This window comes from Thunnus maccoyii, chromosome 12 (assembly GCF_910596095.1).
Source record: "Thunnus maccoyii chromosome 12, fThuMac1.1, whole genome shotgun sequence".
Classification (NCBI taxonomy): Eukaryota; Metazoa; Chordata; class Actinopteri; order Scombriformes; family Scombridae; genus Thunnus; species Thunnus maccoyii.
Window position 1 is genome coordinate 31,353,570 of NC_056544.1, and position 26,804 is coordinate 31,380,373.

A 26,804-nucleotide genomic window follows, 5' to 3' on the forward strand; every position below is an offset into this window, starting at 1 on the left:
ATCATTATTTTCAAATGTTTCTGTTAATTTGTCGGTGAGGTTTTTTAAAATAGTTGAAGACATTGGTTGATGTGATTGGTTTATGTTTGTTTACAGGGTTTAGTTGTGGTAGTATGACCTGTTTATGCTCAGCCCCGTTATTACCTGAGCAGGTGGTAGGTTCCAGTTAGATGAGACTGATGCAGTATTATTTTGGACACTGGGTGGCGGTCATTTGATGCACAGGGTTGTATATGTAGGTTCATAGGTGACAGACGCACACTACAGCCGGCGGGACAGAAACCCGGTGACATGTACCAAGACTTCAATAAAACAACAAAGTTAAACGGCAGCCAACGGACTGTAAGATCACTCCTAACCAGACCTACCGGTGTATTCATGGCAAACTGGAAAAACAGGAAAAGACAAAGGACATTGAAAAATGAAAATTGCCGTCACACTGAGGATGTAAAGGCAGATCCACCGGATCCGCCGCCAGATTCAAGTCAAGTCAAGTCAAGTCAAGGGAGATATTGTGAACATTACTGTCCATGCTGGCAGTTATTGGTCAGCTAGTAAAGCCACCGTGTCTTTTGTCCTGCAGACGTGTGGCTGACTGGTTACTCTCCATTTAAAACGTTTTCCCGCCCTTCGCTGTTACGTGTTGCGGCGCACTGAAATGGAGCCAGCGGTCAGGAGGGACGAGAGTTATTTTGGGGTTAATTTTTGCCTCATGTTCCATTCATGTTTTTGTTAACAAATATCACCTTTTTGTCCACATACCTGCTGCTTTTAAAAGCTTCTGGTGCCGAGTATCTTCTAGAGTATCTGCTACAGACATGAAACAAAAGCACAAACACTCGTTTGAGGAAATTTAACCTGCAGAAAGTTACTTGACAAACATGTTAAATGATTGACAGAATAAATTCAAATAAAGTTTAAAATTAATGCTAAACTTGACTGATAACTTGTATAAAAAGTACTCGTACAGACAGATTTGTTCTGAAGTTTTTATCATTTGATCAATTGGTAATTAATGTTCAATACAACTACAGAATCAGAGAAAACGTTCACTAAGGGTTCTGGTCTTTTTGTTTCCAGTTAGAAGAGTCCTCATCACCTCCCAGTTAAACCCCAGAGTCCTGTTGACCCAGAATGACCTTCAGCTCCATATAAACCAGTTTGACTTTCTCCAGACCTGCTGCTGTGCTTCCAGTCTGTGTGTCTGCAGAGACTCTTAACTTGATTAATTCAGACTGTTGAAGTCGTAGATTAATTTCAGATAAACTGTAGAATAGAACTGGAACAACTGATGGACAGTAAACTAATCGCCAGCTGTTTTGATAGATGATTAATCATTTTGAATGGTTTTCTTAAATGTGAATGTTTTCTGGTTTCTTTAGTTTCTGTGACAGTAAACTGAACATCTTTGAGTTTTGGACAAAACGAGACATTTGAGGACGTCATCTTTAACACTGATCCACTTTTTTCACCATTTTCTGACATTTTTTGGACCAAACAACTAATCGATTAATCGAGACAATGATTGACAGATAAATTGATGATGAAAATAATTATAAAATTGTGCTCAATCTTAAAAATACAAACCAGTTAAAGATCCCCTCCTGACATGTATTAAAACATATAAAAACACTCAGCTTGGAACAATAATGTGTGTCTGATGGGTTTTTTTTTCCAGAAAAACGTATAATTATCACTATAAAATCATTCAAATGGCATCTCCTCCTCCTCCTCCTCCTTATTATCTATAAATATGTTAATATATTAACCTCAGAAGGACACCAGATGTTTCCTCCTTCACTGTAAAGTTCATCATCGGTGTTTGTTCACTGGAGGCTTCAAGTAAGTTTCATACTGGTCCACGATTGGCTCACGTGTTCAAATCAGATTTTTAATGAGCTCAGAGAAACTCTGCACAGAGACGAAGAAGAGAAAAGTGATTTTTAGTGGAGGAGACTTCACTGAACTTCTTTGAAACCTTAGATGTTGAAATTATGTTCAATTATAGTTAAAAAAAAAAGTTTTCTACCAGTCAGATCATAAACTGCAACTCTACGATTATCAGAAAAGCCTTTAAAGGACAAACTCAACAATTACAAAGCATCACATAGATCCAAACACCGTCGCTCATCAGAGGAGCTGATTTAAACACACAGTATGTAATTTCAGCCGCTAGGCGTCTCAATCAAAACAACAACAAAAGACGGAGTGTGATGACGGTGTGAAGCAGCAAGGGATCATGGGAGTCGTTGTCTTCGTTGTTAAATAACACTTGTTTGGTTTATTTCTCTGATAATTTAAGATCCAGACGTCCAATGACTAAAATCCTTCTTCCGGCTAAAAGATATAGTTAAAAACCACCTAAATTTATCATGAAAATGTGTCTTAAAACTGAATAAAAGTCAATTTATAACAGTTTGTGTGGAACAACCACAACGCCGATGTATTATCTTGTATGTGTGTAAGTTACTCTTTGGTAGACGCCATTGTAGCGGACAAACACAGCGCCGCCGTATGCATCTGGTGCGTGTTTACTCTTTGGTAGAGGAGGTATGACGCCATCGACAGGCGACCAAATGAAACGGTCCGTTACTTTGATTAAATTACAGATTTCTCTGAGTTTGAACATTGTTGGAAACATTTGGGATAATGTAAGAACACAACTCAACAACATATATAACATAGGTCTAGTTGTTTTTACACATTTTAATGTGGAATAATTACATATTATACCTTTAATAATAATAATACATTTTATTTATAAAGCACTTTGCAAGGTACTCATAGACTCTTTACATAAGTTAAAGAATCATAAAAAAACAAAACCCAAAACACATTTAAAGTACAAAGTAAGATAAATCTCCCAAAGAGAGATGTTTTAGATTGTCAGACTCAACATTTACTGATAGTTTGAAGCATCGTTGGAATATAAATAATATATATTTACATATGGTGTTGATTTTGTCCTCGTTAGGATCCGTTATTGGACGGTGAGAACAGGACGAAACACAACAGATAGTAAAACCTGTTTCAGTGTAAACATCGGCCTGTGAGAGTTGTTTTAATACAGACTTAAAACCTGAACCTGTCCTGTAATAAAAGTAGAAGACAAACGATGAGGAGGGTGTGGAAGTGAAGAAGGAACCTTTGAGAGTATTTTTAGTTCTTACAGCAGCTTCAGTACGACATTGGAGCTATTTTCAGTCATCAAAAGGTATTACATAACATGAAAATCTTTGTTTTGGGCCTTTATTTTCAGTGATTTAGCTTCCTGTTCTTTCTGGTAACAGAGAGATTGTCTTGCAGCGGCTGTCAGCTGTGATATAAATACGAGTGTTTGAGCTGATGCATCTTTGTCGTGCTGAAATGTCAGCTGTGTGTCTGAGCCGGTTGAGGGATTTGGATGTATTTTTGATTGTGTGCAGTCAGAAAGAGTCTGAAGTGGAATTACTGCAGCAGCTCCACGTGGCACTGCTGCGCCGTCACTGAGGCATGTTGGGCTTCGACTGTATGAGAGCAGAGCTGAAGGAAGGAAGGAAGGAAGGAAGGAAGGAAGTCCTCCTTGTAATGGACAACAAGTTACTGAAGAGTTTCTCTCCTCTGACTCCAGAAACATCACAGCATCATCCTTATTTATACACAAGCTGAACTGATGGCTTTATCCTCATCTTTCTTTAATGATTGGGTGGTTTTATGTTGTTACTCTGTGCTGTTAAATGACCAGTTCCCAGTGTTCCCAGTGTGTTAAACCAGCAGTCAGGTGTCCATATGAGCAGTGAAAGAGTCATTCCTCCTGTTCATACTGGATATTACAAGTACAGCCTGAACGATACTGGACTTTAGAGGCCGATACTGATATTAGGGAGTAAATATATTGGCCAATATTGTTCTCTCTCTCTCTCTCTCTCTCTCTCTCTCTCTCTCTCTCTCTGTGTGTGTGTATATGTATATATACATATGCATATATATATATGTATGTATGTTTATATATATATATATAAACACATTTTTTTGAGATGATCCCTCAAATATCAAACACAGAGATGTAATGGAGGATATTTTACAGTTTAACAATAAACTTTATTGTCCAAAATAACATCAGTGCAGTTAAACTGTGAATGAAATGCTGCCTATATAACTTTAAAAAAAAAACTAAATATTGGTGCATTTCGGACAACATACATGCTGATAACGATCTGATACCGACCTGAATGTGATCGGCCAATATCGGCTGATAAAATCAGCTGAGCGGTATATCGTTTGAACTATAATTAAAAGATCCTTCAAATGTGCTTTCAGTGTAAGTGATGGAGGCTAAAAATCCACAGTCACAGTGTGTCCACACAGTCATTTAAAGTCTGTGTGAAGCTTCTATTCAGCTTCAGCAGTCTGAGTTAGATGGACTGTGGATTTTGTCCTCCATCACTTCCATTGTAAGGTCATTATGAAGGGATCTTCTAATGGTCAGTATGAACAGGAGGAATGATTACAGCAAGAAAAACAGGTTTCATGTTCATTTGGGCTCCTGACTGTTGTTTTAAGACACACTTGAAGGATTGTGAGCCTGTCTTTTAAAGCCTGGTAGCTGCAGTGATCAGCACTGCGGAGCTGTTGAAGTGGTGATCTGATGGTTTATGAGAAAACATCTGTGCCGGCTGGTGGTCAGCTGTCCGTCGAGCCAAAGAAAGCCTCGGTTATTTTAGCTCTTTGCTCTCTGGAAGCCCTCTTCAGAATTGTTGCGTCCAAAAATAAAATAACATGTTGGATGTTGATCGTTCAGCTGCAGGCTTTTTATAATATAGACTGACTGAGCTGCAGCAGGAGCTGGTAGTATCAGCTAATCAATCAATGAAATATCTCTTAATTTATCTTCTGTGGAGGGAAATCTGATGTTCTCACAGCAGTTTAATAACACAAATGACCAAAAACTCAGCATCATTATAACTGACTGATTCTGGATATTTGAGGCCAATACTGATATTGATATTTGGGAGTTAAACTACTAACAAGTATTGTGTGTGTATCAAAGCCTGATATATCTTATTATTATTATTATTAAAAACACGTCAGTGAGTCACACCGCTGCACTGGGTCACATGTTCCTTCATCATGAAGAGTTTGGTCATGTTAGTTTGTTCAGAAACGTCTCCAAAGACTAATAACAGCATCATGTTTTCAGTCTCCAGAGAGTAGTTCTGTGTACGGCAGACGCTACTGAGCATGTGCAGGAACACGGTTCTGTTTACAGCTTCACTAGCTTGTTGTGCTACATATCACAACTTCTGGACTGTGTCTCAAATCACATACTTCAGTTAGTACACTTTCATGTAGTACACTGTGTACACCATGTACTTACTGGTGTAGTGCGCAAATTTCTACAGGGTAGTGTTGTCTCAAATCAAATGCAGCCGTTGTGCACTTACTGGAAATGACGATCACAAATTAGCATTAGCTAGCATTAGCGTTTGCGTTATCGTTCGCGCTACCAAATCATTACAGACTGCTAAATTAACCCAAAAAACATACTGATGGCTTATATCTGACAACAGTATAGTGGTGCTTAGTGCTAAAAAACACATGTATAACTTACATTTGTATAACGTGGCGATGTTCACCGTAGTTACAACGTACCCGGCCGCCATTTCCAGTTTGAAAAGTGGTCCCTCCCCCTCTGCTACGTAGCCAAGATGGCGACCATTGAGGGCGAGAAGTGTCCATAGTTCCACACTCAACTTTTTGACCGTTTTGAGTGTACTATCTGGGTACTCACATTTTCCATACTTCTCAGTGTGAACGCACTTATGCACTCATAATGTTCAGAGATTTGAGACGCAGCAAAGCTCTTTGAGAAATTTATACTGTAGTACAAAGTTAGGAGGTTGTGATATGTAGCACAACAAGCTAGTGAAGCTATAAACATTCTTTAACACAAATCTCTCTTTGGAATCATGATCTCAATAAGACAACATGTTGAAAAAGGACATATCTTGCTGTTTGTGGTTTTCTGTTATTTATATTTGCTCTGAACGCTTCGTTTGTAAAGTTACCTCTACGTCCTCCTTGTGATGACTCCAGATTGTCTGCCTTACACAGAACTACTCTCTGGAGACTGAAAACATGATCACTGTTATTAGTCTTTGGAGCCGTTTCTAAACATGATGAAGGAACATGTGACCCAGTGCAGCGGTGTGGTTCACTGACGTGTTTTAATAAGATATATCAGGCTTTGATACACACACAATACTACATGTTTAAATACATTTTTTAAAATATATAAATCTTCTTATTTGCAGTTCTGTCACATTTATGGACTAACATCCATATTTGACGGAACCAAATTATCCGTACAAAGCAATCGAACAAATAGAAACAGAAAGAAAGAATTCAGCAGGAGTTACAATAACATAGACTCTACACTCACACAAACCAGGCATGCTAGCCTCCAGGTAACACATGTCATGCACATGGCACCTGGTCCAGTCTCTGTCCCTTCACTGGTGGATCCGTCACATCAACAGGTTGCAGGATCTCAGTAAATCCACTCATATTGTTTCAATACGTCCACTGTACCAGTCCTCCGATGTGGGACTGACCTCAGACATCCAGTGTTTAAGAATCATATCATCAATATCCTGATCAGTTTAGCATTATATCTATTTTTAGTACCGTCACACACCAGCTGCTAATATACAGTGAATAGGTGACATTACTGAGTTGTATCCAATTATATGAATTATTTTGACTTTCACTTCTTTCCAAAAGTCTTCAGACGTTTCCAGCATATATAGATGTAGGTAGGATGTGAGGACCCGTCCTGCTCCTCAGTAATGTTATACAGTCTGAGTCTGTGGAGGTCTACAGCAGAGGAACCAGATCTATCAGGCTTTGTTAGATCAGTTCATTGTTGGTTTGGATCCAACAGAAAAACAGGATCCTTTAGATTATGTTCTTAAAGCTGCTGTAATGTATATTTTCTATATGTCTTTTTCTCGCCTCAGATATCCAGGAATTTTACGAAGTGACCTTATTGGACAGTCAGAGATGGGCGGAGTCTTCCAAGGGGGCGGACCCCATGACGCCCGTCAACCTGTGGGACTTCTCCAGCCTTCAAAGCACAACGGTGACCTCGGACACTCTGCCCAGCCTTAGCACCAGCATCGAGGTAAGAACAGCTTTAATTTCCTGCTGTGGTTATGATGTCATCAGGTTTAATTGGCGGCGGTGGCTGGTCGCGGGTCGGTGACCGCCGCAGGACAGGATGTAAACACTCAGTCTGAACAGAACTGCAGTGTTGGAAGTGATGTGATGTTTTTCTTGCGTCTAAACTGGTCTGCTCTCTTTAATGTTGCGTATCTTGGAAACAGAAAACAGCCCTCAGTAAAAATAGAAACTACTAAATATAAACCACAAAACATTTCAACATGCTGACTGACTCACTGCTTTTGATATCAGTCCGGCTGTAAAACTGCTGATGAAGGAGCTGGGAGGCCGTGGAGGGTCAGTGGGAGTACTGGTTAACACCCCCCTGGTGTTAACGTGTGATCTGTATCTGATGACATCTGACCGCATTTACACCTGCAGTTAATTAGAAACCTCATCAAAGCTCAGTATGTGATGAACATCTCAGGTTAAAGGAAGAGATGAAGGAAAGGGTCACATGACAGCGTGGTTAGCTTACAGCAGCTGTGCTAACATGGCTAACGTTACTACACTCAGCGAGCACTTTAGTAGGAATCTAATGTAATACAACACAACAGCTCTGCTATAAATTCTACTTTTATGAAGCTCATATGTTTCCAGTTTCTGTTGACATCATGATGTTGGTGTACTGGAGCGCGTTATATCGTCAGCTTCCTAAAATAACGGCACAAGTCATTTTTTCAGGTTTCTCAGAAAACACAAAAAAATCATCATGGTGTGAATGAACCACTACAGGCTACTATAACACCGGTCACATGATGTTATGATTACTAATATTATGTTCAAGTGAGATTTTCATTAAATAAAAACACAAAAAGTAAAGAAGATCCTTTGTAATTTTTTTAGTTATACACATAATTTCTAGCTGTTAGATTATAATACAGTATTCAAATCTTTCTTAATTAGATCAGGTAATGTGGAAAAACTGTAGATGAAATATTGTTTAAAAGGCAGAAAAGAGTAGAAAGCCACATCACTTGTAACAGCCACAGATTCTGGAGCCTTTCCACTCTTTGCTAAATGCTAGCTTAGCTATTTAGCTGACTAAAAAGACTAAATAACTACCAGATATGACGATTTAGTCACACTCTTGACATAGAATCACATGATGTGTTCAACTGAGGATGTGATATTGAAAAGTGTTCCTAATATTTTGTCCACCTCATGTATGTTCATGGTTTGAAGTAGAAATATCACATTTCTGACAAGATTGTGGCCCAAATGTGCAGTTTGTGTGTTTTTGTGTATCCAGATACAGATCACATGATAAGACCAGACGGGAACGAGGTCCTTGTTTCTAATATTTTAATATTTTATTCCGATGAACAACTTCTGTGAAAATACACGAGTCAAAAACTGAATTCTGTCTGTTAAAGGACGTAACGCTGGAACAGACGAGTCAACCAGATTTTTACTGAAAATATATCAAGTCAGTCTCTAAAACTAGCGATGCACGATACTGGATTTTTTGCCGATATCCGATATGCTGATATTTCCAACTCATTGTGGCCGATGCCGATATATACACATATTTTTTCCAGCTGGCTGAGGAGACTATAATGCGTTCAAGCATAGATTGTACTAAGTATGATCAAGAAAGACAATATATGAAGGAAGAACTGAGGAAGACTGGAGTTCAGGAGCTCAGCGTTAAAACTTTAATGAACCTGCCAAGTGGGAGCAGCAGCAGAGTTTTCATTGAGTTTATTAGACAGACAGGATTAATGTGTAGGATTTAATCTCTGGTCCACACTCTGGAGCAGAAGGTGGCGGTAATGCACCTAATACGCTGGTTGCCAACCGCCGTTATAAACCAAAAAGATTTTTTTTTTTCCAAACAGAGTGATACATCCTGTCAGCCGAGATGTTTCCTATCTGTGCAGCCGAACTTAGCGGCTCCTCCGTGGACTGTGTCACCCTGACGGTCCCGGTGTTTCCTCTGCAGGCTGCTCTTCACTCAGCCGCCCGTCAGATCAGCTGCTTCTTCCCCCTTTAACCTGAATAACAAACCGGGGCTCGCCACTCCGGATGGATCCACATGCAGAACCGGGGCTAACGTTAGCTGAGAGGCTAACTGGCTAACGCTTCGCAGGTTAAAGTGGGAAGAAGCAGCAGGTCTGACGGGTGGCTGAGTGGAGTGCAGCCTGCGGAGTAGGCGCCGGGACCGTCAGGGTCAAACAGTCCGTGGAGGGAAACACAGTCAGGCGTCGGAGGAGAAGGCAACAAATCAGCCTCTCATAATCGGCAGAAAATGTTCATTTCGGGCCGATGCTGATATTTCATTTTAGAGCTTACATGGCCGATACCGATGACGTGCCGATAATATCGTGCTTCCCTATCTAAAACAATTTGTTTTCTATCTGTTTAATAAGCTCATCGAGTGTTAGTAAAATATATCTGCAGGACTCCTCTGGAGCTCCTGAATATCAGCAGAGATGAGAGATGTTTGTCTAAACTAAGAAAGTTGATTAAATGTTGTAACTCCTGTTAATAAAAGTGTGAGAACTTCCTGCCAGTTGATTTTTTTCTGCTGATGAAGCTGTACTTTCCTGTTTCCTGGCAGCAGACGGCAGCAAGTCCTTTTGGGAGAAAGAATCTTTTTCAGATGATCAATCGAATCATTAGTCATGAATATCAGCTGATTCAGACGAGCGCTGGAATAATCTGGAGCATCGCTAATTTTAACATATCCCGCTGACCCGAGGCTCGGCTACGAGCTGCAGCAGTTAGAGCAAGAAAAACAAAATCACTGAGTTTGATGTTTCGTTGAACAGACTCTGAGACTTTGTGCAGACTTTGTAAGAAATGAAGATTATGTGCATATTATTTAGCTGCTTCTGGTGTAATTACCTCTTTTTTTTTTTTTGAAAGTGTAGAAACGCTGAAGTCAAACGGTGCGAGTGCAGCAACTTTTGATGAGCTGTGCATCGACTCACATCAAAAGTATTCACATATAAAAACATTAAAGGCTGCTGCGTCATCGCTCCGCTCGTCTTTTCTCTGCTCTCATCATGTTTTGTTTCTTGGCTTTTTCCACTCAGCATCACTCAGGAGCATTTTTTTTTTAATGTTTCTTTGGCATCTGGATGACACATTTAACACGTTTACAGTACTGAGGAGGAGGAGGAGGAGGAGGAGCAGCGAGCAGGTCGGAGGTTTGCTGTGTTGAACTCTGAGGTTAAAGCGTCTCTGGATTGTTTGTTTGCAGAGGGAAGTTTGTTTTTAAGGCTTTTGAACACTTAAAAGTTCATATAATCAAATCACACAGTTGATGTTAAACAGGTTTGAGTAAATCTGGCTGCATATTTGGTTCCATACATTTAATGTAGCTGCACATTTTGGCATTTTTAATTAAAGATATGGCACATCAGTCGTTGATTTATCTTGTACAAATCAGACACACTTGAATCAAATGCTTCACCAGTTATGGAAGAAGTACTCAGATACTTTACTGCAGTAAAAGTACCAATACATCAGTGTAAAAATACTCCATTACAAGTAAAAGTCCTGCATGAAAAGTCCTCTTACAGTAAAATAAGTATTATGGGTTTGGTGTAGTTACAGTATTCGGGGGCTCGTCCCTCCAGCAGCTGTAGTTTATTAACGTTAAACTACAGAATGAAACAGTTTCTGCTGACTCAGCAGGTTTCGATGAGTCAGAAATCTCCTCGGAGGGAAAATGTTTGTTGTTGTTGCTGCAGGACAGAAGAGTCTGCAGGATGTGTTGAGTCTGTTGTTATTCTGCAGGACTTGTTTAAAGGATGTAAAATACTGAACTTAACTTCTTCCAACTCAATGATCAGACACATCAGACACACATTTGTTTTTATGAAGGAGTCATCTTTGATTCCAGTTTAACTTTGGATCATCAGTAAAGGAGTTCACTGGTTCAATGGTTTCAAAAATCAGATCGTTACTATAATTCTCTGACTTGGAGAAAGTTATTCATGTGTTTATTATAATTCAGTCTTTACCTTCAGGTTATACAGACAGACTGGATCAAACAAACCAGATCATGATACATAAAAACCATTTTAGCCTCTTATCATTGGCTTCCAGTTAACTTCAGTATTCATTCATTACTTTCAAAGCTCTACATGGTCTAACTCCAGCATCCATCTGTTTACCTGCAACCTCAGATCTCAACAACAAAGCATGCTAACAGTCCAGACTTCAAACTAAAGGAGACTTCTGCTGTCAGCGCCCCAAAACAGTATTAAAAACTCATTTTTTGTAAACTTGCTTTACGTGGGGGGTGGCGGGGGGGGGGGGGGGGGGGTCTCCAATGTAAAAACAGTGATTGCGTGAGAGGAACAAAGTGCAGCTTAGTAAAAGATCCGTTTATATTTGTAATTTGGAGTCTGGTTTGAGGTGAGATTAAACAAAGCGGGAGGATCTGACTGTCTGTCATCTCTCTGTAATCCCATGTTTCCATAACAGGTTATGGGATTAACCGAAATTTGGAAAATAATCCACAAATGTCCTTTTCTTTCCTGGTATGAAATACGTTTTTTTTTTTTTTTTTTTTTAAAGCTGAAGTTTGGAAAGTATAAAGTTCTCTGTTTTTGTTGGGGCTATGCTAGCAGTTTCCCCCCGCTTCCAGTCTTTGTGCTAAGCTAAGCTAACAGAACAAGAAGCTTTATAAGAATATCAGTTACCTTTTTATTGGTTTTGCTCTTTTTAAAACAATGTTACAAAGTGCTTCAAAAAATATTATTAACAAAGAAAAACAAAGAACATTTATATATATATATATAAAAAATGATCAGTATAAAACAGAACACAAAAAGACCAATCAATACACAAATGTAAGTTTTTAGTGAATCTAAGTGAAGGTTTAAAAGTTGAAGTGCATGATGGGTAGAAACTTTGCTGTTGTGACCATTTGAACCTTTTTGTTTGTTCTTTTTATTCCATCTGACGCATCCTGAGCTTTGCACTTTATTTATTTATTTTTGCTTAAAGAAGAGCAAACGTTCTTATTGTGAGTACAGCTTGTGTGTGTGTGTGTGTGTGTGTGTGTGTGTGTGTGTGTGTGTGTGTGTGTGTGTGTGTGTGTGTGTGTGTGTGTGTGCGCGCTACTGGTTTGATTATAGGTGTGATAAGTAGGGACGGGTATCGTTACACTGATATTGATACTGCTTATTGATACGACTCTTCATACTTTGGTGCAGAAAATAAAGACATGACATGAATAATGTGAATAGATTCATAGTTATTGATTAAGAATATAATAAGTTAAATCACTTAAAGCCGCTGCTGTTAAAACTGGAGTTCAGGACTTTGTCGCCCCCTTCTGGCAGAGACAGTAAAGATATGAGTCATTGTTTAACCTCCATATAGAACCAGATGGAAGCGGTTTGATCCAGACTTGATCAATATCAGATTGATTGAAGGTTGTTAAATGTTAACTGTTAATAACCTGAAACAAACCACAGACAGTGTTGAGCAGTGTGAGTCTTTGTGTTTGCATTGAACGCCTTCTCTTTCTTTCCTCTTTCTCTGGTTTGTAAACTCACGCCTCACGTCACTCGTAGGACTCGCCCCTCCTAAACGAAATCCTCTACACGTTGGCGCAGGCCAACCGCTCGCCCGACCGAGACGGACAAGTAAGTACTGGACGCCTGCTGCTGCTGCTGCTGCTGCTGTTGTTGGTGGGAGGGGGTGTCGGTGTCGTTCACCTTCGCCGCATGTCCCATCCAATCCTCATGTTGCTTTTTGGTCCATCGGAGAGGGGGGCGGGGTTTCTGGTTCCAGGGTCAAGGGGTCAGGGGTCAGGTTCCCCCAGAGACGGCCTCAAGGTGTCGCTGTGGTTCATTCACATCGATGTTAGTGATGTAAGACGTGAAACCAGAGAAGAAATCAGCTGAACAAACAGAGACGACACAACGTGACACTTTAAATTTAGAACATTTAAAAAACAAAGAAAAGATTAACGTACATGTTGATCAGATAGATCTGCCTTCTCTTGTGTTAACTATTAATGATTAGATGTTTTATTTGCTTTGATTTGTTGTATTTGAGTTTACTGGTAGCAAAAACATCCATATAATGGAGTTTGAGTTCAGATTAAATTGTCAAACTGCTATTTTAAAGATCAATAATAAAAACTGATTCTCTATAACAATCAAAGAGGTAGTTGTTGTGTTTCTCTCTGGTTCATATTATCTATGAACCAGGTGCAGGACGATGAAGGAGAAACACGTCTGGATTTTAGCTCCCAACGTTTCTTTTTATTGGACGGGAAATGTCAGCGTTCATCAGACAAATTCATACAGACGTCAAGTTAGTTTGATGATGCTGAAGTGAAGCAGTTTAGAGACTCTCAGCTCTGAAAATATAAAAAAAATGATCTGGTTCTTTAGTAAAAAAAAGTCAAAACTTTAAGACTGTGGATATAAAGATTTCAGGGTAGAAGTTTCAGCAAGAATCAGCCAATCACAGAGCTTTAAACGGCGGGAAGAAGCTAAAGATTACGATGATGAGAAAAACTTATTTTACAAACTTTAATCAGCTCACTTGTAATTTCTGGGTCAATTTGAGTGATTTCAGTAACCATGACGACACGTTTTGTTCACAACATTAACGACAAAGCGTTTTGAATTCACGTCTCCATAGCAACAGCAGCCGAGGCTCATGGGTAATGTAGTATTTTTTAGCAATCCGCCAAAATGATAAAATGTTTAAATAAAATAATATAAACTGATGTCAGAATATAAACCTGGAGGATATTTTATGTTCAGTAACATCGAGGAGGAAGATTTAAAGAAATATTTAAAACTCTGTTAATGACTTGATACATAATCAAGATCAAATACTTATAACTTATAGTTGTTAAATAATTAGTTGTAAAATACACAAATATATTAACTTCTCTTTATACATGTTGCTCTTTATCAGGTTGAAGATCCGGTTGAGTTGAAACGTTTTTACAGTCCAATAAAAACATTTTATTGATAACATACATGATAACTGACCAACACACATTTAGTAAATATCTTCTAACAGCATCAAACTTTGGAGATAGAAGTGTAGAAATCTCAACATACTGTGTTAAAATGCTGTATTAAATATATTTTTATGTGCTTATTGTTTTAGTTTATTGTTGTTTTAGTCTGAACAACAAACAGATGTGAACTCGATTCATATTTAAATGAGATATGGAGTATAAATATAAATAAATAAAGTGCTGCTGAGTTTGTTCCGTCAGGTTTGTTTCAGAGTTTCTGACTGAAAAGAATCGAATCGGCTGCTTCTTGCAGGATTTCCTCTTTGGTTTCATGTCGTAGCTCCAATAAATGAAGAAAGAAACACGGCGGCGGCATGTTGAGGCCGTCTGTGCTGGGGTCAGGGGTCAGGGGTCAGGGGTCATTGTGCTTCATTCATTCTGGTTCATGTTGTCGGGTCTGAACAGTACATCTCCTGTCCTCAGAGCAGCTTCACACTGACAGCACGGATCTACTGCTGCTAAATATCATGTTTTCATTTATTATAATAATAATAATAATAATAATTTTTATGGGACTTTTCAAGCTGGAGCACAAAGTGTTTTCCGTAGACAACAAGAACAATCACACGTATGTTTTAAGGATATGAAATGATGAAATTCAGAGATAGTTCAGCATGTTTTACTGTATTTAAAGGCTCATACCGTGTTTTTTATCTTTACTATACAAACCTTTACAGTTGCTGCTAATCCGTGTGGCGTCACATTAGTGTTTTCCTACTTTCAGGGATGAGATATGTGTTCTTTCTGAACGGTGTGAGAATTCAACTAATCAGATCAGAAACTAATCCATCAAACTCTGGATAAATCATATAAATAATTAAGCATTAATTATATTGAAAATGACTTTTTGTATTGTTTGATGATTGAATTTCTTTCCCAGAAATGTTCATTTAGACCAAAATAATAAAATGAATTTACCATCCACCTGCAATTTTCATTTGAGTATAAAATAACCTGAATGGAAACGCTGAAAATTAAAAAAAAAAAAAGAAAAAGCTTTTGTCAGAGATGTAACAGTAGTTCTGTGGCTAAAAAGTAAATATGAACTGAGTGAATAAATGATGTCGATGAATCACTAGAAGTGACCTTTAATAACATGAACAGAAAGATAAATAACATCACTAACGAGCAGGGTCAATACTAATAATAAGAAAACCAAAAAAATGATATCTTATTTTGAATATAGTGATGTTTTTGCTATTAAAGAGCTGCAACAATTAGTCGATTAATCAATTAGTTGCCAAGTATTTTGATAATGGATTAATTGTTTGTCTGAACTCTTTAGTCTCTCTGACAGGAAACTGAATGTCTTTGAGTTATGGACAAAACATTTTAAAGACCAAACAACTAATTGATGAATCTAAACTAATTGACAGATTGATGAATGATGAAGATAACTGTTAGTTGCAGATGTTTTGTATAACATAACTCCCCCCTTTAGTTGATATTTACAGATTTCACTCCAATGGCCTTGAAAATGAAACTATACTAACTATATTAATGTTTATTCCTTTTAATTTGCTCACAGCGTCACATGAAAGTGATCTTTATATTTCATGTTCTTGACGTGGATGTGCAGCTTTCTTCCATCAGTCTTCACGTCCAACAGTAACATCAGTTCAGACTAAAAGCAGACAGGATGTCGGCATTGATGGATTATCTCTCTGCAGCAGGTTTTAAGTTCCCGCGAGCCGATTTTCATAGAAATGAGCTTTAAAACAGCGTCTGACTGACAGGAAGGAAGGAAAGTATTAAAAATATGTCTTCTAGTGTAAAAAACCAGCGTTTACCCGACATGTTTAGATGTTTCTATCAATGACCTGATCCAGTCTCCTGACCCTGGAACCATCACCGCTGGTTTTCAACAGGCGTTTTTTTCTCCTTTTGACTTGTGTGTGTTGGACTCTTGGTCCTGCAGCAGTTTGACTCAGAGAGACCGGAGCTGTACTGATGTTCAGGACCTTCATGGTGGTGGTTCATGTGGATTTCAGTTCTGGTTTGTGTGCAGGTTTTTTTTTAATGTTTTTAGCTTCCTGTGTGTGTTTTTTCATGTTGTTCTGCTTTAAGAAGCATCATCACATTTGTTCATATTATAAGTTTGTAAGTGAGTTTTACTGACCTGATTGTTGTTTTACAGTAAACAACATATTTATTTACTTTTCAGCCATATGTGCAAATTCTCACTATGAAGCGTTCGCTATAAACAAACACCAGCTGCAGCTGTGATGTCTTTATAAAAGTCTAATAGTGTATTTATACAGTATGAACATTGTGAGGAGGCTCATTGTGATGTTTGGCTGCAGACGAGCTGATTAAATTACACCTGATTCAATTTGCGGCTGGAAAAAGCATCGTTTGTACGGAAGTCCGTGGCTGCCAATATTAAATAAAATACCTTAATCACATTTTATTTTCTATTTGTGTACACATTATATACATATATATACACACACTTATATATATATATATATATATATATATAGATATATGTATATATATATATATATAGATATATGTATGACAACAGTAAAAATCCAGATTAATGTCCAGTTTTCTTTTTCATGTTAGAAAACACAGATCAGATTTTAGTGTTTGGATGTTAATTGTCACTCAAGTTGCTTTTTGTTTAGTTTCAGGGCTTCTCTACAGGTTAGTGTTGCTGTATTACAGCAGTCAGCAACATCTTTAAAATAAATAAATCTCAAAAACAGAATCTCTCATTTATAGACTGAACATGAGAAGTTCACATTTTTACTAGGTATTAAAGTTAAGTATTTTTGTTTTTATTAACAGAAAAATGCTTTAAGCTTTAATTGCTTTATGCAATAATTGAACAGCTAAATGTAGAAAAATTAAAGGTATAAAGCAGAAAACATATCAAATTAAAAATAACAATATAAACAACAACACAGTCACGATTATTATAAATAAAACTGTTGATTCCAGTTAATTTTCTTCACATGATGTCACCTCGTTGACCCAGTTTTAAACACATTTCTATGTATTTATTTGAAGAGAATGAGTGTTTTTCAGAAGCTGGTGTGTAAAACAGCGGTGACATCACATCCTGCGGGGACGTTAAATGTTTTATAACGAGGCATGACACGCCATATGATGACACACATGAGAGAGGAGGACGCAGCCGCATGACACATTCATGGAACTGTAAAATATTCATACTTGTGATCCCACCCGCCCACGCTGCCTCGTCTCCTGCTGCTGCGACGCACTCGTCCTCCTCTTCCTCCTCCTCCTCCTCCCCCTCCTCCTCCTCCTCCTCAGCCATTTGGCGTTGAGTCATACATGTAATAACGAGCCGTTTGTGTGTGTGTTTTTTTTTAAAGATCCCTGAATGTAGAACAAAGACTGAAGCAGTGTATGGTGAAGATGAAAACTGAAGATGTCACCTTGACACACTGGTTTGCGTTTGTGATGAGTTTGTGGCCTGTAGGACGCCGCGCCGCCGCGATGTGAGGATGGATGGTAGAGACGAGGAAGACTCTCATGAAGACGGTCGTTTAAATGCAATGAGGGTTAAAATCTCTGCACGCTGATAATTTAACAGTAATGCAGATAAAACCATCCATAAAACTCTTCAACAGGTGCCAAACAGGAGAATATGAATATAAAATGATTGTGCTTTCACACGCGGCTGCAAGTAACGATAATTTTCATCATTGATTAATCTGACTGTTATTTAATTGATGAATCGTTTGGTCAGAGATTAATGCCCGTCACGATACCTCAGAGCACAAGGTGACGTCTTTAAACGTCTTTAAAATCTGATAAAAAGTCCAAAACCCAAAAATAATCAATTCACTACAATATAAAACCAAGAAAAACTGAAACATCAATTATTTTTTGCTTGAAAAATGACTGAAACGATTAATCAATTGTTTAGTTGTTGACTAATTGTCCCAAAATAATCTTAATCCACCATTGATTCCTTGTTGTTATGATTCTACACATTTCTACAGTCAAATGAATGATTGTAACTTAGAAGAAAAACAAAGTGAATTATTACAGTTTTAGTTTGATACATTAAGATTTCTGTCATATGTAATTAATAACAGTGGAACACAGATCAATAAGCTGAACATTGTTTGATTATTTTATTTGTCATCTTGCATACGTCGGCCAAAATTAGAATATGAATTTGTGTGTGAAGATATCAGCGTTAATATCGTCACAATGACATTAATCATAGTGATCAGCCCACGTCGCCCTAAATGACATTTAAATGCAGTGTGAAGTTTTAATAAGAGGATCAGAGCTGACAGAGAATCTTTATATCAAATTATCAGTGAAAAAAGTGTCAAAAGGTTAAGTGAACGCTAACTTAAATTAATGACTTGTTTTCAAGTGAAAATAATACCTGGATTACTTGGTGTAAGAAGTTCCTTCTTTATAGTTAATTTGGTCAAAGTCCTTTACAGAGACTAAGAAATACAATCAAATAAAAACACATAGTTATGAGACTCAAACACAACAGAATTGCACAGAGAACAAATAATGAATAGAGAGAGAAAATAAATAAATAAATTAAAAAGAGTATGACCAGTAATGTCTTCATATTATGAAAAGGCAGAAGAAAAGAGACAAGATTTTAAATTAAGTATTTTAGTTAATTGTTTTTACCCTCATTGTTTGGTTTAATAAATGATAATATCATCATATTTCCATATAAAAACAATCTTTTGATCTCATAAACAAACTAACACTGTACAGGTATTTTAATGTTGCATTCAGGTACTGTCGGAATAAATGCAATTATGTGTTAAGCATCCGTTAATAATCACTTTAAATAGCAAAACATGGCTCGACTGTTACTTTAAGACAACAGTAGTTTAACTCGGCTTCAGTTAAAAGATTATTTTATTTGGTTATTTCCACCCTCGGTGGTCGTTACTGCTCAGGTTGTATCATAAATTCCTGAGAGTTAGGATTTCCCGTGGAGCGTGAACGTGTCGTGGGTCTGGAGGAGCGGGGTTCAGTGAGTCCTGCTGCTCCCGCTGAGCTCCGGATACCGGGATGAAGGAGGACCGGGGGAGGGATGAGGTGTCTCTCCGGTGAGCACACACACACTCTCCCGCCGGTAGATAGTGACTCGGTCGGTCGTTGTGTGAACGTATGAACGTGTGAATGTAAAGTTATTTATGATACCGTGAGCCAACTGGCCGGCTGGAGCGCGCGCAGCAGCAGGAGGAGGAGAAGGACGGCACGAGATGAGACGTTCCCGGGCTTCACTCCCGGCTCGGAACGATGGACTGCATCTGTATCGTCACGACTAAGGTAACGGCCGAAAAAAACTGCTCAAACACCGTCATACACGCACGATAGACGGTGAATTAACAGCGTTAAGAGTCGGTGTTTAATTCGGCGTGTATCTGATCCACCAACCGGCTCTTATTTCAGTGATAAACCTGAATTTATGACACGGTTCCGTCTCTTTCCCGCGGTCCTCTAACGGTAAAATAACGCAGCTAATCAACCGAGGCTGGCGGAGAGTTGAGGCGACAAAATATAAAGTTTATACGGAAATACATTAATTTTTATTTATTATATTGATGCCGAATTGACAGGAAGACAACAACATATGACTCCTTTTATCCTGTGTTTCTGTAATTACGTTTATTTGCTTAAATGTAATGAATTATTAATATGTCGTATTTCTTAAAGGGAGTTTGGTGAAATATTTCCCCCCTTCAGTTTAATTCAAACTGCTAACATGTATATTTATTAACGTTTTGTCACCAGATAACCTTTAAAGTATGATAAAGGCTGACTGCTGTTAGTTATTGGTTTGATTAATGGTTAAATAATATGTGTTTGTATTGATTACTGACGGTGGTTGATCAGGCTAATTATCAGCTAATTGTACTCAGTATACAGTAAATGTTCGCCCTACTTTCCTAATTAAACATGATGCTTGATGGTTTTATTAATGACTCCTGATGAAACTTTAAAGCTCAGCCTTCTCGTTGCCCTTTAGCTTCCCTTTTCATAAGTCACATTAACATTAATATTTCTGTGTATAATCTCTGTGTCAGCTGCTGTGTAATTGCTGGTTTTTCACGCCTGGGTTCAGGCTTGTTGCAGGTGACTTTCTGCCTTTCTATAATTATCCAGACAAACAGAAACACTCCAGCAGCTCCAAGTGTTTTGTCCAGATAGTTGATGGTTGAAGGTGGTTTCTGTGGACAGCTGTATAAACTGTGGAGCTGTTTTAAAGTTGTAAAAATACCTCGTCTCCCCCCCCACCCCCCTCCCACACACACACACACACACACACACACACACACACACACACACACACACACACACACACACACACATGTCCTGGAAAACCTGGAAGGTTGTTTACAAGTACAGGACGACACCTTTGTGATTGTCTTAGCTGATAAATAATGATGATAATAATAACTTAGAATGATAAAACACCTTTTAAGAGACCCAAGGACTCTTGATATTAATGATCTAAGAAGCGTTAAGTTGTTAAATGAAAATTAGTTCATAATAATCAGCGTGTAGTTGTTGTTGTTCAATTATTATTGAATGAATGAATTAACATTTTACTAAAATCTGTCAGAGTGTAAGATTTGAAATCATTTGATTCAGTTTAAGTCCACTGACTTCATATTTTAGTTTTGTTCATAAATAAAGCTTCAACTTACGGTTATTTTCATTATCGATAAATCTAAAGATTAATTGTTTGGTCTATAAAATGTTAGACAATAGAAATAAATGCTCGTACAGTTAATTAAAGCCTGAGCTGACAGCTTTAACTTGTTTGTCCAAAGATCAGATTTACTGTCACATAAGGTGACATCAGAGAAGCTAAAACAAAGGAAATGTTTTCTGTTTTTGCTTGAAAATCGACTTAAATGATGAATTGATCATCAAAATAGATTAATTTTCTCTCAGTTGACTAATCTATCAATTGACTAATTGTTGCCAATTTAAACACAGATACACACTTTTCATCATATTGAAAAGAGTTTAACTAGTGCTTCATATTCATTCATGTTGATCATATATAATGATAATATAAATACAAGCTATAATTTCGAGCTGCAACGATTAGTCGATGAAATCGATTAGTTGCCAACTAAATTAATCACTGATTATTTTGACAATCATTTTGAGTCATTTTATTTTGAAGGAAAAGCTAAAATTATCTGATTCAGCTTCTTAAATGTGAATATTTTCTGGTTTCTTTAGTCTCTGACAATAAACTGAAGATCTTTGAGTTGTGGACAAAACAAAACATTTGAAGACGTTTACTTATTATTATTATTATTATTATTATTATTATTATTATAATATATGATCAACATGAGTGAATATTTAGCACTAGTCAACATGATAAAAAGTATATTTGTGTTTAAATCGGCAACAATTAGTTGATTCATCGATTAGTTGATTGAAAGAAAATGAATGATTATTAATAGTTTAAGGTAGATTTTCTAATCTAATGAACTTTTTATCAAATTCAGTGAATATCACCTCACCGTCTGTGAAAACAAACAGTGTTGATACACTAATCCAGCCAATCAGCTGCAGGCGGCGTTGGTGCTCGCACACAGGACGGGGAAGTCGTGAGAGCAGCTGTCTGTGTGAGGACATGACAGCCTCTCGTCTCCAGCAGCCGGTGAACGGTGGGAGGACTGGTGAACTGGAGAGAGTTTCCATTATACGCTTCTGTTCCCGGGCGGTCTCACAGAGACCCTCCATGGTTTTTTATGCTCTCAGTCTGTTTCTGTAGCGTTTAGTGAAGCGTGAATCTGAGCAGGCGGCTGTTTAAATCACACAAACGTCTCGCTGTATATGTGTTTATGAATGAATCAAATACAAACACTGTGGACTCGGTGAAGCTGTTTGTCGTCTCAGCTCTGACGGAGACGTTGAACGCAGGTCGAGTTAGACGTGTGGAGGCTGCAGAGAGGCGCAGAGTGTCGATGGACTGTTGTGCTCACATGAAGTTGTTTCTGCTCATGTTAATGTGTGAGAGGAACAGAATCACTGACTCCACCTTTAAGGCCTTTTTCAAGCAAAAATACAAAACACTTCCTTGTTTTAGCTTCTCAGATGTGAGGAGCTGCAGCTTTTCTTCATCATATCTAATCAATTAATCGACTAATAATCGTTGCAGCTCTAGATGTGATACTATATCAAGACTTTAAACCCAGTAAAAATAATAATTACATGTCTTAAATATGCAGAATGAACATGTCGGAGGTGTTTTTGCAGTTTTTCTCATCACTAATAATATTCAGTAGAGGAGTCGTTGTGATGATTTCAGTCCTGGTTTGGATGCTGGGTTTTAAGTCCCTGATGTGGAGCCAGGCTGAGTCCTGGACCTCCTGCTGGTCTGGGATCAGATCCCTCCAGGCCTTCATCTCTTCTCTATAATCCTGTTTCTGTGTGCCGTGTCCTCGTCCTCCTCGCCTCTGATCTGCTCTGAGCTCCCAAATCCTCCTCCTCCTCCTCCTCCTCCTCCTCCTCCTCCTCCTCCTCCTCGCCCCAAAACTCTCCCATTTAAATACACGGTGTTAAACTTCTGCGGGTTTGTTGACCTTTGACCTTGCGTCTGAGTATTGAAGCTGTTGTGAGTTTACTTTCTCTCCTGCGTTCCTGTTCGTACTCTCAGATTTCAGCCTTATCTGACTTCCTGATCTTTAAGTTACCGCTGATGAAAACCCAACGTTTCCTGCTGCGGCTTCACATTAAAAGCCAACGAGCAGGATGCTTTTATTATGAAGAAACGAATAATATTTTCATTATTGATTCATCTGTTGATTATTTTCTCCATTAAGTGATTAGTTATTTGATCTTTAAAATGTAAGAAAATGGTGAAAATCAACAAATTGCTTAATTGACAAAGCGTTGTAGTGAGATGATGTTTTTTAACCACTCGGCTGCCGGGCGCCTTTTTAAAAAAATGTTTTTTTGGATTTCACTTTGGACACTCGCTGCAGTTTGTGACAGTAAGTGGGAGATACTGGAGTGATGTCGCTGTAATATAACACGTAGTTTCAATATTGATTAATCAATTCATCTCTTTTTAAAAGAACAGCGGTGCCTCTTTAAGTTCTTCACCACGTCTGACCATCAGGAAAAGCAACACGTTTTGCTAACACGCCTCGTATAAATAAAGTTTAAATAAACTGAAAAGCTGTAATCAGCATGTTTTTATATCTGTAGTAGAAAATGACCTGATTGATCATAAATAGTGAAGTTATTGATTAATGTATTGAATGTTTTTCTCTCCGTGTCAGTTAAACAAACAAACAGACAGACGTCAGGGATTTGAACCAACAACCTTCATGATGCTCGTGTGTTTCCCCTGCAGCATTAATCTACCACACACACACACACACACACACACACACACACACACAGACACACACACACACACACACACACACACACACACACACACACACACACACACACACACAAGCCTCATGCCCTGATTTTCCACTCATCGAGTGTTTGGAGATCGCCGACTAAAGCGCCAGAGGCAAACCGGCGTTCGCTCGGTCGCTAAGTGTGAACTGTTGAAAGATCCGAGAGCTCGCAGAAACATATCAAGCAGACTGAATAACGGGACGTGTCAGGTACATTGTTATACACACAAGCTGTCAGTATTTGTAACCTTGTCGTCCTCGCTGGTAATACGAGCAGGAATATTCATTTATCTTTATTTACACACATTGTATCGACAGACTCGTCGGGATTCCTTCTGGTGACAGATGTTGTGATGTTTGACCCTCCGTCAGTCAGTCATGTCGTCAACGACTTCCAGATAAGACAGAAAGTTTTGCAGCGTGAACAGTGCAGCGATATGACGACTTTGAAAGTTGTGCAGTCAGTGTGTCCACGGCATCATGTGCCCGACTGTGTGTGTGTGTGTGTGTGTGTGTGTGTGTGTGTGTGTTTGTAGGGCAGCGCCTCAGTGTTGGGACTATTTTCAGCTCCTTATTAAGTCGGTGCTGCAGCTCTGTGGCTCAGCAGGACCAAACACAGTCAGCTCAGTCTAAATACAGCCGGTCTGCTGCTGCTGCTGCTGCTGCTGGACGAGAATCTGCTGCTGTTCACACCAGCGTCTGAAGGATTTACACCAGTTATAACATCGACTACAGCCAACATATATATAATGATTTGATCCTCAGTAGGACTGAAACTGAACATTAGTTTCATTATGGATTCATCTGCAGATTCTCCTGAGTAACTGATTAATTGTTTTGTCTATAAAATATCTGAAAATAGTTTAAAACTGCCTGTTTTAATGTCTTAGAGCTCAAGGTGACGCCTTCACGTGTCTGCTTTTGTCTCATCAACAGTTCAAAATACTAAAATATGATACATGACACACATATGAGAAGCTGCAGCCTGCAAAAAAAAAGACTAAAACTATTATTCATTTATTAAAATAGTTTATTTTCTATCTGTGAATTTTCTGTGGATCAACTAATCAGACTAATTTTTACTCTTTGGAGCCGTTTCTACACAAGTTACCGTAGCAACTGTCTTCATGATGAAGGAACGTTTTCAGACAACAACGGAGGAATCAGATATATCAGCTTTGATACACACACACACACAATACTTGTTCAGTTTATTGTTGGTTTGGATCCAAACTTGAGATTTGTTGACAATAAGAAAAATATAGGAAATTGCAGCCAAAATCCTGTAAAGCAGAAAATTGAAGTACTGCGGAGGTTTAAAACCTGATGAGTGTCTGATGGAAATGAAGCAGGACGGCGTTTGAACATGAAACAACCATCTGACTGTTGTTGCAGTTGCAGCCTGAGAGCAGATGGACAGGTGTGTGTGTGTGTGTGTGTGTGTGTGTGTGTGTGTGTGTGTTTGTCCAGTTTTGACTGGTTTACTGGGGAAAGTGGTGCAACATTTTTTTTTTTAATAGCATGACATGGCAGAAAAAAATGGTTTGGAAACACCAACCACAGAAAGACACACCCATGTAGGACGACCACAGAGCAAATACCAAAGCAGGCAGCTAATACACACACACACACACACACACACACACACACACACACACACACACACACACACACACACACACACACACACACACACACAGACAGTCTGCAGCAGTTGGAGGTTACTGACCATAAATAAAGCTTTCTGGGCTGATGTGAGATCTGATCAGCTGTTTTACCTGCTGAGAGACGACAGCAGATATGAAGTCTTCTTCTTCTTCTTCTTCAGTGGTCTCTGCTCTGCTCCTCTGGGGTTACATGACTTTATTATTTATGTTAATTACAGGCTGCAGGAGCTGAAGAGCTCCGTGAGTTTATAGGATGAGACGTCTGCTGTCATGTGTGCTCTAAATACTAAACACAGGAGCTGTAATCACCGAGGGACGTGTGTGTGTGTGTGTGTGTGTGTGTGTGTGTGTGTGTGTGTGTGTGTGTCATATTTTAACTCTACCGCCCAAAAATATCACAGGAAACTATATTATAACAACTTAACTGCTGACGTTCATGACTCTTAGAGCGACAGACAGAAAGAGGAAGAATCAGTGAAGTGTATGATGTAGAATATCAGAGCTGATAACAGATAATTATGTTTTATGTGGACTGAAAACTGAAATGTGTGTTTTAAACATGGCTGCCCCCTAAAAGTCACTGAGTCGACTCACATGTTGTCACAGCTGTAAACTTCTCCTCTCTAAATGATGTAAACACAAACAGAGCGACTGTGTTTAATACGGTGAAGTCGGCTGAATACCGGCGTCTGTGATCTGGACTCTTCAGCTGACAGCAGCCAATCAGGAGAGACTTGAACTAAAACCAGGACGCACACTTTTTATTATTTCTCTGACTGTGTGGAAATCTGATGTTTACACATCACAAACAGCATTAAAACAAGATTCAAGAGACAGAAACAGAGTTCATACACGTCTTGTTCTGTTCATTCAGGTCTTAAAGGTAAAACATGAAACTCTGTTACATAGGTGCGCTTGATTTTACTGTAACTGCAGTAACCGGGTGGAGACATGAGTAACATATCTCAAAGAAACAGTAAGTAATAATGTTGAGTATATAAGATAAATATATGTAACAAGATAAAACTAAACGAGGACGTGTTTACAGTGTTCACCATCATTTATTTATCTATTGTTAGTTTATGTTTTTAATATTCAGACTAATGAACATCAGAACTTCTGTCTTTTCTTACAATAACTTTTCATGCTGTTTGACTTATTAAATGTTACCTACAGTCATATCGGACGTATCTATTATCCTAAACATTAACAATAATTTAATTTTCTTACTTATAATAATAATAATAATAATAATAATAATAATAATAATAATAACAACATATACGGAGAGGAACAGACTGAAAACAGGCTCCACACTGATCTGAGCTCTCAGTTTGTGTTTAACGTGATGATGTTTTGAAAGTGGACTGAACATGTTTGGATTCTACCTGCCGAGTAGCTAACGCTAGCTAAGGCTAGCTAAGGCTAGCTAACAGCTGTGTGCAGGTATCAGACTGATGATGAATGAATGAGTTCAGAGTGATCATTAACGTTGAAACTGTTCAGGATAGTATTGAA

The 26,804-nt window shown here is 38.4% G+C and overlaps 1 protein-coding gene across 11 annotated transcripts in view; it reads left to right on the top strand.

Annotated features, from left to right (window-relative positions):
- The window catches only part of LOC121907944 (discs large homolog 1-like protein), a 139,508-nt gene that overhangs the window by 16,634 nt on the left and 96,070 nt on the right, over window positions 1-26,804 (top strand). For 10 of the 11 annotated variants that reach the window (XM_042427519.1, XM_042427520.1, XM_042427525.1 and 7 more), the window contains exon 3: window positions 6,999-7,162. In XM_042427519.1, the coding sequence (XP_042283453.1) occupies window positions 6,999-7,162 (164 nt within the window). Of the gene's footprint in view, window positions 1-6,998; window positions 7,163-19,287; window positions 19,502-26,804 lie in introns of those variants that run through there. The other variant, XM_042427529.1, reaches the window with a different exon arrangement.